The sequence below is a fragment of the Rousettus aegyptiacus genome, unplaced genomic scaffold (assembly GCF_014176215.1).
Source record: "Rousettus aegyptiacus isolate mRouAeg1 unplaced genomic scaffold, mRouAeg1.p scaffold_m13_p_8, whole genome shotgun sequence".
NCBI classification, from domain to species: Eukaryota; Metazoa; Chordata; class Mammalia; order Chiroptera; family Pteropodidae; genus Rousettus; species Rousettus aegyptiacus.
This window is the reverse complement of record NW_023416311.1, coordinates 65,306,888-65,321,653: the sequence shown is the minus strand read 5'-3', so window position 1 is coordinate 65,321,653 and position 14,766 is coordinate 65,306,888. Positions and strand designations below refer to the sequence as shown.

At 42.7% G+C, this 14,766-nt stretch overlaps 1 protein-coding gene across 3 annotated transcripts in view; it reads left to right on the top strand.

Moving 5' to 3' along the window:
• Positions 1-14,766, top strand: part of RASGRF2 (Ras protein specific guanine nucleotide releasing factor 2) — a 191,714-nt gene that overhangs the window by 150,202 nt on the left and 26,746 nt on the right. For all 3 annotated transcript variants that reach the window (XM_016123395.2, XM_016123415.2, XM_016123406.2), the window contains exon 18: positions 1,741-1,847. In XM_016123395.2, the coding sequence (XP_015978881.2) occupies positions 1,741-1,847 (107 nt within the window). The remainder of the gene's footprint in view (positions 1-1,740; positions 1,848-14,766) is intronic.

Here is a 14,766-nt window from a genome sequence, read left to right as displayed (position 1 = left end):
AATATATATTGTGTACAGATCTGCTACATGTCAGATATGTGCTCATGCTCAGCAAAAACATGCCTGATCTCTGTCTTTGTGGAGGACAGAAATAGTGATCAGGTAATCACATAGATAAATGTAAGATTGCAAATGTGCCAGAAAATAAATGCGCGTGGTGCTATGAGACGTGTTATGGGGCATTTGTCCAAGTCAGGCAAGTAAGGGCTTATTTGGGGAAACGAAATAAGAAGCATGAGTGGCTTTCACAGAGAACAGATTTGAGAAGGCAAGCTTTGACGAGTGACATTGGAGACCAGTTGGGAGCCTATCGCAGTAGACCAGCTGAAAGTTGCTGGTAGCTCACCTCCAGTTTTGGCTTTGTAGATAGGATGACATGGACAAATTTCAGATTTATTTAGGGGGTAAGAGTATCAGGAAGGAGCAGAGAGGTGGGCCATGAACAATTCCAAGGTCTCAGACTTATATTCTGGAAGGCTAGTGGTATATTCCTTTACTGAGGTAGGAATCGATGGAAAAGGACAAGGTTTGATAGAAAGGCCTTAAATTTTTCTTTTAGACCTTTTGAGTTTCAGGTATTTGAAATATCTAAGAGGAAAATTCCAAGAGGAAGTTGGATATGTGTATCTGGAGCTTAGACAATAGGTCTAGGGATAAAATTTGTGAGTGATTTGTTTATAGGTGATCATGAGATGAGATTTCTATGAGAGATGATAGATATCTCTTGGATGTAGGGACATGCGGGTTACTGGTGACTTTAATGTCAGCTGTTCTGGTGAGATGGGGCGAGAGGCTTGGAGTAGAAGATCAGGAAATGAAATTAGTGAGCATAGCCAACTTTCAAGAAGTTTGCCAGTGAAGTTATATAACGCTTGAATTAATTTTTAAAGGAAATGTATAATTTAATTATGATTAATTATGATTGGAAGCTTTTAATATAGTCAGCAGAAGATTGTTAAAATAGTTTCTCGATATTAAAAAGGTGGCTAATATGGAGACATAGGCTGACTCAGAGAGGAGTCAAAAGGCACCAAACCAATATTGTTTTGTAATAATAGCTAACGTTTATCGAGCTGTTACTATTGACCCAGGTGCCATTCTGAATGCTTAACATGTAATCTCCACAGTAACTTTGTGAGGTAAGCACACTTATTTCATGCAGGACATGAGGAAACTGGTCACTAGAAAGGTGATGTAACTTGCATGGTAGAAGAACAGGGATTTAATCTACATTATCTGTGGAGTTCATATTATTAACTACTATGCAATACTACTTCTCACTATATGAATGCCCATGAAGTATTTGCATCACCTACAAGCCAAAAGATGGTTTCATCCATCTACAAGTATTGAAAGTGTTATTGGTTATATAATCACATCGGGGCAAAAGTATAAACTAATGCTGATTCAAGTGCTTATTAAAACTCCTTGTTGGCTTTATATTATAAAACAAGACAGTCATAAGTGAAAGTGTCATTAAGCCAGCTTTAGCTTTAATCAGGGCCCTTTAATGATTATGTCCACATGATATATTTAATTGCACCTGTACCTATATGGCAGACTCACTGCTGAGGGTCTATAGGTAAGTAAGAAGAGTTTGTGACCTCTAAAGCCACTTGCACCTCTCTGCTAAAATGTCATTTGTGAGTTTCATTAACCAATGTCCTAAAATAAATGACTTTTTCCAGGTCCCTGGGGACTGGTTTTAACTAGAACATGCATGTTTCTTTTCCTCCTAAGGATTTAACAACACCGAGAGAATATGCGACAAAGAGTTTATTATACGTAGAACGGCCACCAATCGAGTACTGAATGTCCTCCGTCACTGGGTCTCAAAGCATGCACAGGTAATTAATTCAGTGGCCTCATTAATTATTTTCAAGGATTTTTTAAAAAATCAACATTCTAAGTCATCATACATGTAAAATGCCTCCTGATCCTTTGGAGTTAAGAGTTTGAAACTTTGAAGATAGGAAGGGTAGATATAGGATACACATATAGATCAAAGCAAACACAACGGAGATGGCCAGCGTCCACTGTTCCAGATCTACAAATGACGTGACCTGTGAGTGCTACTGCCAAGGCAAGGGCACTTGCTCTGCCACCCTGGGAGCGTGGTTCATAGAGCCTTCTCTGCAGGTAGGGTTATGTCACCTGCAGTGGTGTCCACTGGAGGTAGACAGCAAGTGCTCTCTGGAGGTAAAGAGAGGATATCCCCTGGAGGTATACAGCAGGTGCTCTCCTAAGGTAAAAAGAGGATACCCCTCGAAGTAAACAGCAGGTGTTCCCCTGAGGTAAACAGCAGGTGCTCCCCTGAGGTAAACAGTAGATACACCCTGGAGGTAAATGGCAGGTGCTCCATTGAGGTAAAGAGAGGATGTCCCCTGGAGGTAAACAGCAGATACTGCCTGAGGTAAACAGCAGGTACTCCTCTGAGATAAACAGCAGATACCCCCTGGAGGTAAACAGCAGGTGCCTTGGAAGTAAACAATACCCTAGTACCAGACACTCTGGTATCTGGTCAGGGAGTGTTTTTCTCAGCCTGATCCAGGAGATATTCTGCCTCATGCTCTTTGATGTTCTGGTTCCTAGCACTGTTTTTAAATTGGGTCACACTGACAGGATATCTATTTGGTAACTGTTTGTGTGTTTTCAGTGCAAGTTTGTAGAATTTATACCCATTTCATAAAATAAAGCACAGCCCCCTTTGCCTCATTAATTCAAGTCATGCATTGTACTTTTCTCACCCACTGCCAAAGAATGGGTGAGCCTCCTGGACACTGGCTAGCACCTACAAGGAGAGTTTTGGAGAGTGAGAAAGGAGATGGTCCTGAATAGCTCAGATCAGACCGTGTAAAACATATGAATTAGTTAATAGGAAGAGAAAAAGGCAAGGAGTTTAGGTTTCACTTCTTATGTTCTGAGGCCATTTGGTCCTTGGTAATGACGGTCCATCAGACAGGGTCACGTGAAGGCCAGGCTCCTGAAATCCCTGTAGTAGAAGAATTCACTCTTTGGGAAAAGCCCATACAAATTCTTCAATATTAATTAAAATTAAAACAAAGCGCATTAAACAAAGGATGTAAAAATTTCATCTTATACATCTTAAATAAAAATGGATCTTAGGCGACTCAAGTTCTGAGACTCATCCTCAGCTCAGTGAAAATGTCTCCTCTCTCTTCTCCATGATCTCAGTGAGCTTCTTATAAATCCCTTTTGTGCACTGCAGAGAAGACACGATAGTGAGGTTTCTACCATATCTGATCATCCATCCCATTCCTCTCTAGTTTTTTGACTCAGGGTCTTGACTTATTGGCTTCAGAAATGCAAAGTAGCTTCTCTAGACAAAGCTGAGTAATTACTGTTCGGTTCTTTTTCTCAGTCTAAACTCAGCCTGTGCAAGTTCACACCAAGACTCTCACTGTCACCGTACAAATCAAAGCCCAGGTTTTCCTCGCCCCAGTTCCCCTTCTCTGTTCCAAATCTTACCTCAAAAAACTCTAACCTGTTTCCCTATCACTTTCCTTTTCTCAATTCCCAACGCTCTTTTTCTCTAATCATCTCAAACAGGAATCCCTTGCAATTTACATATAACTCTTATAATAGCTAGAAAAGTACCACAAAACAAATTATTATATTTTGGGGCTATTATATTTTTGGTAAAGAGAATTCATAGAGGGGAAGAGATTGGTGTACTGAATGCCTCACTTGTAATAATGAGGTTTTCAGTAAGGTGTTATCCTCTGATTTGGTAGCAGCATTATATATCATATATGCATGCATACTTGCATCTAAGGCAATATTAGATGAATAGCACGAAGTTATTGGACTAGAAAACAGGAGTCCTTATATTCAGATTGTGTCCTGGTGGTCTAATCCAGAAAGCACCCTAAGTGTTAGTGCTCTGTTGGATGGTTCAGATACTTTGCAGGCTGTTAACTGCAGATGTGCTCATACATCGGGTAGCACTTCATCCTGATTTCCAGTTAGAGGGGCCACACTGGGAATCCCAGCTTCTCAGGTTCTCCTTCCATCAGGGGCACATGTGGATAGCACAAATTGCTCGGGCTTTTCTGCTGACACGATTACATATAAAATTTAGACTCTGGTGTGCTGAAGGAAGTTCTTAACATTCACTCATCTGTCTCTTCTTACCTTCCCTGCATGTGTGAGTGGATTTGGAGGCTCTGTGGATGGTTTCCGGTTGTCCTGCTGTAACGTCATCATGCGCACATTCTGTCATCTTCCTCATCCCAGTGAGTTCTCCATCACCAGCCCTGTATAACCACTCAATGTGCAGGATGTTTCTGTAACACTTCCACTTACTGGAAATTGCTTTAGGACAATTTTTTTTGCTGGCTTTAGTGTCCAGGTTTCTCCTCTTTCCTTTACTGACTTGATTTTGGCCTCTTGTGATTATTATTTGGGTTCCAGGGAGGGTAGCTTGAACAAGTCAAGGCAGACTCTTGGTAATGGACCGGTAAACAGTTTGAACCCACAATGTGGTTTCAGCTCATGGTCTTGGAGGCCACATTGTACTCTCACTGCCTCTTCTCACTGACCGTGGGCACAGACTGAGTCTGTGGCCCCTGACTGCATGGACCCTAAGCAAGCTGGCCACTGTGGTGTTTAAAGAAAGAATGACAACTCAGCGTTATCTAAGTCTACGTGAAGGTCTTTACTCTCTTAAAGGCAGTGAGTGTCTAGCCATGAGGTAAGACTGCCGATCCACAAGCTTGGCCTATAATCTGACTCTGCCAATTAACCTTGACCTTTGCCATCTTTGGTTTTCACAGCACAAAATGAAGGACTTGTTCAAGAGGATTTTTCATTATCTGAGTAACTATATTAGTTGAGCTCATTTAAGGAACAGCATTATAGTGGCAACCTGATTATTTTGAATTAGTAGCTTTTAAAAAATGAGTAGGAAGTTGTACTCATTTCAAAAATACAGCCCGACGTGGGAACAATTACATTTTTCCTCAGATGGTTAGATGAACCAGGGAGGGACACCACTTCAATTCATAAAAAACAGAAAAGCCACAGTGAAGCAACAGATATAGATTCATCCCCAAATAATCCAGAGAATCGAGTCTGCCACAAAGTATTAGATATCATGGGTTCATTTATCATTTCTCATCCGAGGTGACTAATATTGGCAGATACTACCCTGAACTCAATTTGTGAGAAATAAAAAGTTGCAGAGGTATAGGCGTTGGTTCTCCAGAGAAATAAAACATCCTTAGGATGTCACACTCAACTTCCTCCACCCAAATGTGGTGCTATAGTGCCATTTCTTTTTTGAGAACCTTCTAGCTTTTTCTTTAGTAAGTACTTGGTAAAGCTGGAATGTTCCATTTTTTTTCTGAGTTTAAACATTTTCACCTATTAATATATTCTGTCCTAGTTTCTCCTCATTTTGTATTTTTTCACTCATTTGTTACCTTTTATGTTGAAAGCGAAGCCACAAGGCCAAGCTGGGTTTCCCCCATCTGCCTTGTCTATGGATTAGCCGAAGGAACCACAGCCCAGAGTTGGGGGACCTGCGTGCTCCTTCATGCTCTGCCCCTGCAGCGTGTCTGAGGTGCTGAGCCAGTCACTTGGCCTCTCTGGGTATTAATTTCCTCTTCCGAAATTAAGAACAGTCTCCCTGTTTACCTCCCCCAAGGATGTGGTGAGAATCAAAAGCTATGTTAATTAAAAAGCATGAAAGACATAAAGTGCACTGTAGATATGTGTGACTAATCCCTTCCAGCTTCCACATTTCGTCTCCCTGTAACTAGCCCTGAAGCCCCTTGCAGACAAGGCTGACCAGGCTTGTCCCGTTGATGCTTGCATCTCCCTTCGCAGGGCTCTGAAAGGCCAGGCGCATGGTAATTGCCTGATCAGTTTTAAAAACAAATTTACATTTTAATGCTGTTGATCGGTCTCTTAGGAAGGTCATTTTCTAGGCTTTGAAGTTTCCAAGTCAGCCAAGACAGAAACACAATCACCAATGTACTAGAAACCAGGGCTGTGTGTGGAGAATCTAAGTAAAGGAAGTGTTTTCACAGTCCACATACTTCTCGGTGTCTCCTGCTGGGAGGCCTTACATGTCATTTGCATGATTCTAAGGTGTCAAGGTATCTGAGGTTCCAGAGCTGCTGAGATTGTAACCAGATCCTTCTGTGTCTACTTCTGTCCTTTATGTACAGACAAGTGGGTAAGGGATTGGAGGCCGGCTACAGACAATTCAGATCTGTGCTCGAGTCTCTGTCAAAGGCCCTGTACGTATCATCTACAGCAATTTTGTTTTTCCTAAATTGTCTTGTTGACCAAGTAATTCTGAAAAGATACTCTGTCCATTATCTAAGGAATTTTACAGACCACAGAATGGCACTTAAAGAGGAGCCTGCAGCTGCGTCCACAGGTTACTCCTGACTTCATCGGACTCTGGGTACCATCTGAATGGCAAGCGGCTGAGATCGAAACAGTCATGCATTTTCATAATTGAAGGCTAAGGGGAATATTTTAAAAGTGTGCCAATGACAAAAATGACCTACTTACATGATAAAAATCTCTTTACCAAAGAGCTTATAGAGGGAACGTTTTCTCACCTCCTTCATTCATTCACCAATAAGAACTGAGATCTGGAGTGTGCTCACTGGGTGAATGTGAGCACAAGTAAAATCCAAGCAACTTCTGACCTCATGGATCCTCCAGCCATGGGAAAAGATGCCCACTAACAGCCTTTGTACTTAGCAGAATTACTTGTATGACAGGCTCTTCAATCTGCTTCTTCCGGTGATCTCAGATTTTTAGGCAGAGGACCAAAGGTGTTAGGAGGAGGTACTGTCAGTGGTAAAAACCTGAACATCTTTACAGGGGTTGTTAGGCCACTAAGCAAGACAAGCTAAGGACCAACGAAACCAACTGTGCCAGTGGTTGTGATCACCCACCTGTAGGTGAGGCAGGAGAGCTCAACGAGAGGGCGATTTCTGGAGAGAGCTGTCAGTATAAGTTCCCAGCTACTCTGGGGAAGGGGAGGAGGTTCTTCATTCTCACTTGAAACCTTGTGAGAGAAGTTTCAAGGAAACTGTCCTCCCCTCCCCTGTGCAAAGGTCAAAGGTGCTTGCTGGGGCAAAGTGAAGAGAGATCGATCGTTGGGAGTGAGCGACATTCATTATTCATTAGTGTTTCAGTGGAACAGGTGGATCCGTGTGGAATCTGGTCTGGGTTGCCCTAGATTCTGCCCAAGATGACAGCCTGGAAGGGTGATACGACCCCAGTAGAAAGATTCTTGGCGAAGCAGACCACTGGCAGCCAAGAGCCTAAGGGGAATTGAAAGTGACCCATGGGAGATCAGACGTTGCCTGAGCCAGGGTAGCAGGCTTTAAGTCTCCAGTAGAGAGGGCTCCAAAAGTCTCACCAAGTGCTCCGTAAGAGAGAGAACTAGTCACTGTACATCTTCCACATTCAGAGAGAACCAAGGCCAATACCTGCACCAGCCCGTCAGGCTACGTTCTTTTCCTTGGACCCGAGCCTGGAAGGTCAGAAGTGATAGCAGCAGGTGGAGAAGAGGTGGTGGAGAGAGAAGGGGCTAGGCTTGATCTGTCTTATTCTGGACCATATTGGAATTTTAAGTAATATGTTGGACCGGTCATTTTGACTGAAGAAACAAGATCATTCTTGTAACTAAAAGATTCTGGAGGATTTCGGCATCTACCCCAAACTACATGCAGGGTAGGGAAGGATGTCCTACAGAACAGTTTTATGGAACCCGTGAAAAGTAGCATTGCTGCTTGATGATTTCATCATTGTTTCTGATACAGGAAGTATAGGTGAACTTGGGAGAGAATCAGGGTCAAAGGTACCTGGATTGAAATCCTGCTTTGTCATTTATTAGCGATGTGGCTGAGCAAACTATCTAGCTCCCTCCAGTCTCCATTTCTTCTGTTTAAGTGGAGATGATATCACTTATTCTGTCTAATGATTGTGAGGATTACATGAGATAATACCTATTGGAGTAACTATTATAGATGGATGCTCAAAACACTATGGATGGCTCGTTTGAGCAGAGCCCTGTAAGGGTAGAATCTGGCCTAAACCCAGGCCTCTGGCTGGCAAATGTTGTTATCCTTATTTGACCGGTGAAATAACTAAGTCTCAGGTTCAATCAGCACTGCCCGGTGAAGTTTTTGTAGTGGTGGAAACGTTGGATATCTATGGTGTTGTATAGTAGTCTATAGCCACATGTAGCTGATTGAGCACTTGAAATGTAGCTACTAGTTGAAAAACTGAAGTTTTAATAATACTTACTTTAATGTATTTAATTTAATGTATATAAAATAGCCACATATGACTAATGGCTACAGTATAACTGTACAGTGCTAGGCCACTCAGAAATACAGCAGCGAGCCAGACCCAGCTCTCTAATGTCCAGCTCAGAATCCCCTCCTCTCTCCTTCAGTGCCCCATTCCTCTGACTCAGGAACCTGACGGGGTGCTCTTCACGCTGCCCCCAGCAATAGGCCTGCTGAAGAGGGATGTACCGATGAGCATCCCTATGTGTAGGCTTTGGGCCTGCAGGCCCAGCTCAGTTGTACTGGGGGAACAGGCCCCATTGACTAATTGAGGTGGAAAAATGCGTACCGCAGTGATGGCCTGCACCAGGGTGTCCTGTATTGAGAGTTTATGAAGTCTGTCTCTTGTTTGTTATCTTGACAGATGACAGAGTCCTTATAAACTTTTTTAATGTTTTTGGCATTGCTTAGTAAAACACAAAATTCGGCATCGAATTAGAGCACTAAGTTCAGATTTATTCTTTGTTCCAAATCTGAAAAGGAAGCTGGGCCAGGATGAGCATGGTACAGATTTTTGACGTGGGTGGGAGAATAAAACGTGTAAGAAAACCAGCTACCGAACAGGCAGCTCCTGTTGCCTCTACTGACAGCTCTTGGCTCTGTCCTCAGGTTCGGCCCCCTGCTTGTCTGTACCCACTCCTACCAGTCTGCCGTGGGCACTTTCCTGTCCACACTCACTGCCCTGTCTCTGCTCTTGAGCTGTGGATTTTCTTTTCCACTTGCGAGGCTGTCTTCAGAGTATGGACGCCCGATCTTTGAGCTCTTTGCAGGAGGAAGAATGCCTGCCTGGGTGTCAGCACTCTCTGCTGTGTGCGGGTGCTTCCTGTTCTCGCTCTCCTGATGATGCCCAGGACATTACAACCCCCCACCCCACACACCACCACCCTTCCTCAAACGTTCACCACAGTCGGATGAGATTTCCCAGTGTCCACTTCCAGAGGACGTGTGTCACCGGTACTGAGCTAGGAAGAGGAGCCATTGGCTTCCATAGACATGATCTCTGAGCTAGCCTGAGGTTTGAAATTGTCTTAGTTATGATGTGGGGCACATGTGGGGTAAATTAAAGACTCAACCTCCCCACTTAGATGGCAGTTTCCTCTGTGAGGATGCATTGTGAATGACAGACTCTCCGTGTTTTCAGAAAATTCTTTAACAAATACTTTATCGCTTAGTATGTATGAGTCAGGCACTGTTCTAAGCAGTTTTCAAATATTAAGTCATTTACTTCTCACTCCAGCCTTTTGAGGGTAAGAAGGTAGATATTATTATCCCTGTTTCACAGAGAGGGAAATCGAAGCCTAGAGAGCTGACACAGAGAGCAAGTGGCAGAACCAGGTTTCACACCCAGGCTGCGAGCAGCCCAGCTCATGCCCTTAACCCCTGAGTTCACAGCCTCTCCATCTCGTCGGCCAACTCTGGGATGCAGATGACTCAAAATGCACAATATAAGAAGCCACTTCTGACTCAAAACAGTGAGAATATCATATGCTAGCACTGACAATGCTCTCTCCCTTTCCTTAGAAAAGTTACTTTCGTCCCAGGGTCTGTTTTGTGTCACTTAAACAATGGCTTTGTATTTGCTAAAGGTCGAGGTGGGGAGAGCACGCCCTGCCTTCTGAGAGCCCCCACAGGAGGGCCCCGCTGTGTTCAGAAGGTGATGAGCCGGCTCCGGTGCCAGCCTCTGTGGCCGCCGGCCGTGGCAGACATTGGAGCTAGTGCTGCCCAAAGTACAAGTTAGCTCCTGGGGCCTGTCCCATGACAGTGGGTGCTGATGGGGTGCCAGGAATGAGGAGAGAAATTACGAGGAGAGAAATTAGTTGCAGTGTAAGATGCTGGCAGCTATGAAATATTTCTTTCTAATGACAAATTAGTTGCCTACTGCTTCAGCCTTGCAAGTGGTTTTATAAAATCACCAGATGGGAAGACAATCAATAGGCCGCACACTTTGCTATGTTAGTCTCATCTGTATCATTCAGTGCCCATTTGCTTCTAGCTGTCCACACCACTCCCCGTTGATCACATATCTAAGCTAAGAAATCCCAGATATCCACTAGATAGAAACCAGTGTTTGTTCACAAACTCAGATTGCCCATGAAGGCAGCCAAAATGAAATAGAAACTGCTCCAATTTAATGAGGCCACATCTTAAGTTCCATTTGGCTCCCCTTGATTTCCTGGACACACAGACTGGTGCTTTTGTTCACACTATCATATTCGATCCTGCCTTATTATTTTACCACCGTTTGTCCTCACCTTCTCAGCTCAGAACAGAGCGCCTTGGACATCACATTTCACTTTAGTTCCTGGTGAAGACTAAGGTGAGGAGAGAAATCTGGAAGCTTGAATTCTATCTGGATCCCAATGTTAGCTTGCTGTCTTCCTCATTTGTAAAATTAGCAAAATGATCTATCTGGGGTTCTTGTGCACAAGTTCATGATGTGTCACAGTGCTATAGAAAATATAAAATGTCGGAAACTATTATCTGATAAGTATGAATTTTCTTTTGTTTCTCTTAATCCTGAAAGTAGATTTTCACTTTTTAACTCTTCTTCTCTGGCTCACGCAAACAACCAAGTAAGAAGACCTTAGTTCCTTTACTTATCCAAGTATTTTCTTAGCTTTTATACATCCCCACGGTTATCTTTTAAACTCTCCTTAAGCTTTCCGTACTTATCTTTAAAAAATGTGAAGCAAGACATTTACGACAGGATTTATTTAAGTCAGTGTGAAAGAGAATTAAGAGTTTAAGAAGCCAGTGTCTTAAATGGAACTTATTTTCAGTTTCCATTAGTTGCCATGACAGAAATTTAGCTTTCTCTGTAGAATTAGTGAGATTCCTTACCCTCTGTGGATGGATTTCGTTGAGAAACAACCACCTGGGATTTTATGTACATCGATCACTTCCTACCTCTGTTGTAAGAGCTCTCTGGTGCGAGTGCTGTGTAGAGCCCTTATTTTCCCTAATTCACATTCTGTACACTGATCATCACTCTGGGACCTCGGCAGCGTTCCTGCAGGACTGAGTCCTCAGACTGCCCTGGGCCAGTGGCCTTCCATCACTTCCGGCTACCTCAGGACTCCAGAGAGCCAGCTTCACACTGGGGCAGTGACTGCTTTGTTCAGGCGCCAAGGTTTTGCTTCATCGTGGCCTTTTCTTTGTGTTCCTCTCCTGCGCGCTCTGCTCCCAGATGTTATCAACCTCTGTCTCCTGATATCTCTGCGCAGAACTTCTCCCTGAGTGAACGTCAGATATTCTACTTCTACCCCATTCCCGTGACTCCGAGTCTCCCTTCTCCATGGGGAAAGGGATGATGTACAGTTTGCCTGTCACCTTTCTTATCTGTCTTTTTCTCTCTTGTGGATCAGGGCGTGGAGAACAAAGTATAACTTATAGACAACTTTCTAGTCATCTCCTAAGGCTTATATTTGAGTTGAACTCAAAGATGATGGTGATGATGACGACAACAACAATGATGATGATTTTGCCATATGGCATTCATTAACTAGGAAAAAAAATTGGGATTAAAAGCAAACTCTTCCAAACTTTTTTCTTTTGCCCTCCAATCTTTGTCATTGTCTTGAAAGGTATAATCCATATCAATTAACCGCCTATCTAGAAACCAATGGAAAGCACAGCATCTGGAAAAAATTATCTTTTTTTCTGAGAAATGCTTCTTAAACTGGCTTTACTCTTTTGAGGCTTAAAGATGTAAGCATGGGAGCTATCTGATTTCGTGGTTGTGGGGCAGTATTTAAAATTCTTATAAGCACAGCTGTTCAGGTCTAGAGGCTGAATTTTAGCAAGTCATTCAAATGCAGAGTCATTTGCTAGAGAAGGATCGGATAAATGATCTGCATGGTTTTTCCCTTCTTGCTGAGTTGGTGTCATTCATTGCCATTTGCCTCTTCCCAGTTATTTTTGTTCTAGCATATCTTCCACATTTTGCATTGAGCCTTCTCCTGGTAGCCTCCCACTTCACATCTGCTAAAATAATTTCCCAAACTAAGAACAGTTAGGTCGCTTATTGCCACTTGTCACAAAGTCAAGTACCCTACCCACAAACTTCTGTCCATTCAGTCAACAAATATTTGAGAGCCCACCAGGATCACCTGTGCTTACCAAATTTGAGGGTTAATTATATCTGGTACATAAGCTCTTACATGATAGTCAGGTACACATTTCCTATATACTCTGTTTCTCTTTGAAGATTCTAGAACCTTATGAATAATTAATAACTATTAAGTGTTGAACAGGTATTAGAAAGTTAAGAATTACTATCCTATTGCTTTGTAGGGTTTCATTCCAAACTTAATTCCTTTCCTTGTTTTTCAATTAGGCTGTTCTTTCAGTAGTGGCAAACAAAGAGGCTTTTAACATATTTGTGTAGTTAGGTGATGGGAAATGCTGGAAAACCCTGCCTTTCACTCTCCCAATGAGAAACCCTGATTCAGAGTCAAGGTTGTCCAGAGGTGATGAGAAGGCCGGCATTACAGGAGTGGTGGTGGGTAGACGAGGCCGAGCAGGTGCTATGCGGGGTCTCCTTTGCCAGATTTTAGCCAGCACAATCTCCCCTGTGATTGGGTTGTGCTATTAAAGTTCTGAATAAGGTTCCCCTCCTCAAAAGAGCTGAAACCCACACTGGAATTGAGGCTTGTTATCTCTATAGTTTATTAAAATGAGGATTCCAGAGGAATGTTTCCTGGAGCTGTCAGGATTGATTTGCATAGATCTTGGGAGGATCACTCAGCATCTTTGCCCAGTTTCCCAGTTGATAAAATAGCCCCAGATCTAACCTAAATCTACACCATAATTTATATTAAATTCTTCTTCTTCTGTAGTCAAAGAAGACAGAAAACAGTAGCATGCTTTTCATTTTCTTGAAAATTATTAAGTCAAATCCCAGGCTCTTATTTTTGAGCCTAAGTCCCTTCTTTATGAGCCCAGATTTTAAAATTATTTATATGGTTTTACTCTCCTCTGCAGTATCTCCGCTTTCCTTTTAAAAACTCTGGCCATTGCTAGGAATACACTGTACTGATTACACTGAGAAAATTACTTTCATAATTCTCTTTACCCTCAAACTGCATTTATTGAATCAGATTTTCCCACTGTCCTAGAATTCCCTTGGCCATACATAGTGTATTACTAATGATTACTCTGCTTTCCTGAAAGAATGAATGTAATTTCCAAGACACCTAAACTATCATCAGGGATTAGTTTTAAAGTGCTGGAGAATCTGATTTATTGCCTCACAGATTATTTTTCTGTTGCAGGATTTAGTCTTATTAATACAGACCTAAGCATCAAGATCTCTATCTCAAATGGTTGTCAGTATAGGTGAGAAATAGTTCTAGGCAGCATAGTAACCAGCTACTGTCTGATGTGTCTTTCAGTCCAAGACACCAGCACTAAATCGCTGATAGCCGTTTTTTTCTGGAGAATCTATGTGGTATAGCATCAACACTCAGGCTTCAGCCAACACCGCCCTGGTTTGAGTCCTGAGCCTGCCACTTGCTACAACTTAGGACAAGATACTTAAGATTCTTTGTACCTTGACTTCCTTGCATGTAAAATGGGAACAATGACTGTAACTATGTTGCTCTTGAGAGTTGAATTAGATAATAAAGTTATTAAAGTATCACCTAGCATGTGGCAAATTCTCAATAAATCTTAGTTATGATGATTGCCCTAGGAGTTGTTCTAACCTAGGGGAAATACTGACTTTCTAATCATTGATGAATGTGTTTGAGTAGCATCGATAAAATCTTGGTAAAATATCCTCATCTCACAATATCTTATCTCTTGAGGAGGATTCTAATATCATCACTGGGTAACTTGTTCCTAAGCATTTGCTATGTGCCACACCTCATTTTTTGGCACTTCCTTGAGTTGTCCCCTCTTGGTTAAGGGTTCCCATACCTCTATTTCCAGGCTCAGCCCCCCTCCCCCACCACTCCTCTCCCCCCCCCACCCACCCCCGCCCCGCCCCATGACTCAGTGAGGCACTACCATGCTTTTTCTTGCATTTAGATGCCTCTGTCTAAAGCTTCTCTCCCTGGATTTCATTGGTTAATCTTTCATTTCTCTACCTATCTGCTCAGACTTCCGTTTGCTGCTCTGCCTCTCCCCCCAAAGCCTTATACATTGAAGTGCTTGGTTAATTACAGAAAGAGTAAGGGTTACAGTCTCCTTTTAAAGATTGAAATGTGAAAGTCCCACATTTTCTGCACTCTCTGCCTTTGTCAGGCAAGGTGGTTTCTTTTTTCTAATCCCCGGTCTCTTTATCCCTGCTTCATAAATTGGAAAACAAAAACTAACCTAAATGAACTGCTGCTGTGATAAATTCACTGTATGCCTCAGGTCCTCTTAGTGCCACGGGGTTCGCTCCTCTGGAGCAGGAAGCTTTGTGAGATAACCTCAGCAG